This window comes from Gavialis gangeticus, unplaced genomic scaffold (genome assembly GCF_001723915.1).
Source record: "Gavialis gangeticus isolate Ggan-Ray unplaced genomic scaffold, GavGan_comp1, whole genome shotgun sequence".
Lineage (NCBI taxonomy): Eukaryota > Metazoa > Chordata > Crocodylia > Gavialidae > Gavialis > Gavialis gangeticus.
In genome coordinates, this window is record NW_017729034.1 from 54,364,660 (window position 1) to 54,368,619 (window position 3,960).

Genomic DNA, 3,960 nt, shown 5'->3' on the forward strand with positions numbered 1-3,960 from the left:
ACAGAGGCATGCTCTGTGTCACTGCCCAGAAATAGACGGGTTACATGTGGCACCAGTAATCATCATGCTGCTGAAAAGTTTCTGTTTCAAAGACCTAATATTTCTTCCACAAAAAGTGCTTAAATGCTTATATACTTGCTTTTTTGCAGGGTTACAAGGGCATATTTCTTGCTAAAAATGTAAAAGTCCAAGACCTAAGATTGTATGGACAACCTCAATGCTGACACTTCCTTAATTGGGCACTTTTAATGTTCTGACATATGTAGGATGTGTGCATCTGGCAGAGAGAGAACTTCACCGTGTGGAGCTGTGATTCATCGGCACAGTTTGGAACTGAAACATATGAGTGGATTCTAGAGTTCCTTTGACAGCAGAGAAATGTTGAAACTCAGGAATCCTGGCTCCAGTGGTTCCAGTCCAGTGGTGCTCAAAGTATGCCCTGCAGAGCTGTCATCCAGCCTGTGGGGCTTCTCACAGATCTGGACATTTTGGTGGTGGGGGAGTGGTAGTAGCTTTAATTGCTGCCGCTCTGCAACACCTGCAAAAATTAGTGCTGCTACCACTCCCTCACTGCTAAACTTCTGGACACATAGAGAGTCCCATGGGTTGTATGGCATGGCCCTGCACAGCAGAGGGGGACAGCACACAGCTGTGGCCTTGGGTCCTGCACAGCAGATCAGGCCCCTGCACCTGGACCCATGCATTGGCCCTGGCCTGCAGACCAGCTGAAGAAGCATTCCCATGTTCCAATTCTACTGTAATATAGGAATATTTACAGGGAAAGATGTATTTAGCCCCTGCAACCTTAGGCTGAACATGTTCATCAGAGACATGATAGAGAGCATAGCAGCTACTGCTGAACTCAGAATCAGTTTTTCAGCGGTCTTGTAAACCTATTGTACCATTTTCAGTTTTTGTATATCTCCTGGAACATTTTAAATGAAAATGCGTTCATCTTTGATCCTATAATCATTTCACGACACAAGCCAACACAAATGGCTAGTCCATGTAGTGTAACAAGGTGTCTGCCTTCTGTAAAGTTACTTACGTGCTTTAGTGTTTGCTGAACACATTATGTAAGTTTTTACATTTCTCTAAAAATATATTTTGAGTCAGAAGTGATGGGCATATGTTTTCAGTGAAGACCTTGCTTAGGATCAGTTTATTAAATAAGGCAGCAAGCAGGTGTTACTAACTACAGCTTTCTGAAGTGTGTGTGTGAGTCTGTACTTGTGTGTTTGTAACTGCATTTTCACTATTTCTTTGTTTATAGTTAATCTGTAGTATGTTGTATTAGAATGACTGTGTGCCTTTTTCATAGAGGTGGTTTTAGTAAGCTCTGGCATACACTGACAAGTAACTGATACTACTTACTTGCAATCTAAGGGTATTGGGTAAATGGTCTGTTTTTAATCGTATATAATATTATATGCATTGAAAATTTGTGTGGCTATGTAACCTGACTTCTACTAGGATCTATATACATGAAGGCAGTGAGAGAAAATGGCTTAAAAACAAGTAGCATTTCCTGACCTCTGAATGCTTAACTATGTAACCTCATTGTTTTTTTACTATTTTGTAATATGTGAACTTTTTAAGGCATAGATCAACTTTCAGCAGCTTATAACTTTATCATTCTGAACGACATTTTAATATGTTTCCTGCATAGCAGCAATATGTTTAGTTCAAATTATTTTTTTTTAAACCAGTGTTTTTTTCCTCTCTCCTTCCTCTCCACCCCAAAAGTATGCAAGAACCATGTGATGCTGTACGGGCCTGTTAAGGAAAAAATATACACATACTTTTAACAGAAGAAAGATTTTCCTCCCCTCTGATTTAGGCTTATCAGCATTTTTATTTGTCCTGCAGGGGTTGTTCAGAACTGTGCCGAATCCCCATGGTAGAGTATAAACTTGACAGCGAAGGCACCCCATGTGAGTATAAAACCCCCTTCAGGAGGAATACCACTTGGCATCGGGTGCCGACTCCTGCTGGGCAGCCTCTCTCTCGTGCCTCTCCAATCCTAGGAACATCTGACAGACTGCAATGCCAGCAGCTTCTCCAGCAGGCTCAGACAGCCATTCCTCGCAGCACTTCCTTTGATAGAAAACTGCCAGATGGTGCTAGGTAATACACCCACCCTTTAATTCCAGTCATTTTCTTAAATCCCTTACTTAAAAACCTCCGTTTCTAGCCTTGGTATGAAGTTACTTTTTAAGGTCCTCAGCAGGTTTTCATACATTGTTTGTGTGGGGGTTAACAGTCATTTGCATTTTAAGATTAGGCTCCCAAGTGATCACCCATGGCTTTATTTTGGCAGAAACAAGTGATGTTCAGTGTTAGTAATGACAGGGAAAAGCGTGTGTAGTATTCATGACTCTACCCAGGAGCATAAACAACCATCCCCCTCAGTCCCTTATTAATTGAAACAGAGATTGACTGACTACTACAACTCTAAAACAAGGTACACGCAAGGACATTATGGAAACCTCTTTAAATAAATAACATGCCTGAAGAGAACAAATCCATCCGTCACAAAATGAGTGATTTAATCTCATCATTGCATTATGGTGCAATTTCAGAAGGTCCTGTTACTCATTACCAGGCTTTATACTTTTCTTTTAGTTAAACAAAGCAAAACTTGTGATTTGAAAATATACGGTCTTTTAAAATATGGGGAATTATTTTTTTTAAGTTAAAACAACGCTGATTTAATCATACTTTCTGAAAAAAGACAGAAATAAAAAAAAATTAAAAGCTTGGGATTTAAATGTGTTTGACCCTTAAATTAGTAATAACTAAATGTTTCTTGAACAGCAGTCTTCCAATTCATTTCTTCTTTATTGTTTGTAATTATATCTCCCTTATGCCCTTTCCCCCTAAGCAATGTAGTTCCTAATCTCCAGGCAAAACAGATTGTAGGACTGAAATCTCAAATTAGTATAAAAATCCACAATGTGTTTTTTACATTTTCAGTTCTGAGAAATTCCACTGAAAATCATAAAGTTTTTATAGCAGCTACATCAGTTTTCCATTTTTAAGAATAAATTGTCTTTCCTCTGTGTTTTAAATGATACAAAATACACCGTTAGTAATAAAAATACACATTTGAACACTTGTGCTTAAGAATTCATGTTGTGGGGAAGGCAGGTTCTAAGTTAATAGCTTACATATTTTACATCTTGTGTCAAAAAAAGCATTTCTGTAACCGCACTTAATATTAGATGACTTAAACTCTCCCTGCTGACTCATTCTGGTAATCTTTGTTAAAGTCCAATGTAAATAGGGTAGTTGTATTGAATAACTGTAATTTTGTGAATCTGTGAAGCTCTGTTAGGATACAGTGCTTAATTATTTTATTAAACCTTCATTAATGCTGTTCATTTCCACAGCACTTTACCAGCCTAAGCCTCACTCCTGGAAACGTATGTTCAAAACTTGAAGTGAAGCACATACAAACCTGTTTGCAGGACTGAGGCCTCAAATACTATAGGCCATTCACTGTAAGCTCTTCAGGACAGGGTAGCTTAAATAGAACAAGCCCATTAAAGATGAGACAGTGCAGGAGTTCAGATGTGACAATATGTGAAGCCTTAACAATGAGAAAAAGGAAAAATGGTTGAGGAGACATGGTTTTGAAAAGGGATTTAGAGGAGAGGGATAGTATCTAATGAATGAGGGTTTTGTAGAGTGGCAAGGTAGAAGGCTTGAAGTGGACAAATGGAATAAAGCAAATGATCTGGGCTTAGTTTAGGGCCAGAGTCTGTGGCACAAAAGAAGGGTAAGTAGTATTCTTAGACATTTTATCTTTACCGGCAAAACTATGTAAGTAGTCAGACAAGGGAACTGGAGGAGAGATTCCAGGAGGCCTGAAACAAATGCAGTGTTGTTTAAGATGGACTGGGAAGAAGTGTGGGCTGGGAAAGTCATTGAGATGGGGCAGGAAGGGTATAGCAAACA

General features: G+C 39.0%; 1 protein-coding gene across 7 annotated transcripts in view; it reads left to right on the forward strand.

Moving 5' to 3' along the window:
• Nucleotides 1-3,960, forward strand: part of SIPA1L2 (signal induced proliferation associated 1 like 2) — a 324,678-nt gene that overhangs the window by 257,150 nt on the left and 63,568 nt on the right. For all 7 annotated transcript variants that reach the window (XM_019526878.1, XM_019526880.1, XM_019526883.1 and 4 more), the window contains one exon: nucleotides 1,870-2,127. In XM_019526878.1, the coding sequence (XP_019382423.1) occupies nucleotides 1,870-2,127 (258 nt within the window). The remainder of the gene's footprint in view (nucleotides 1-1,869; nucleotides 2,128-3,960) is intronic.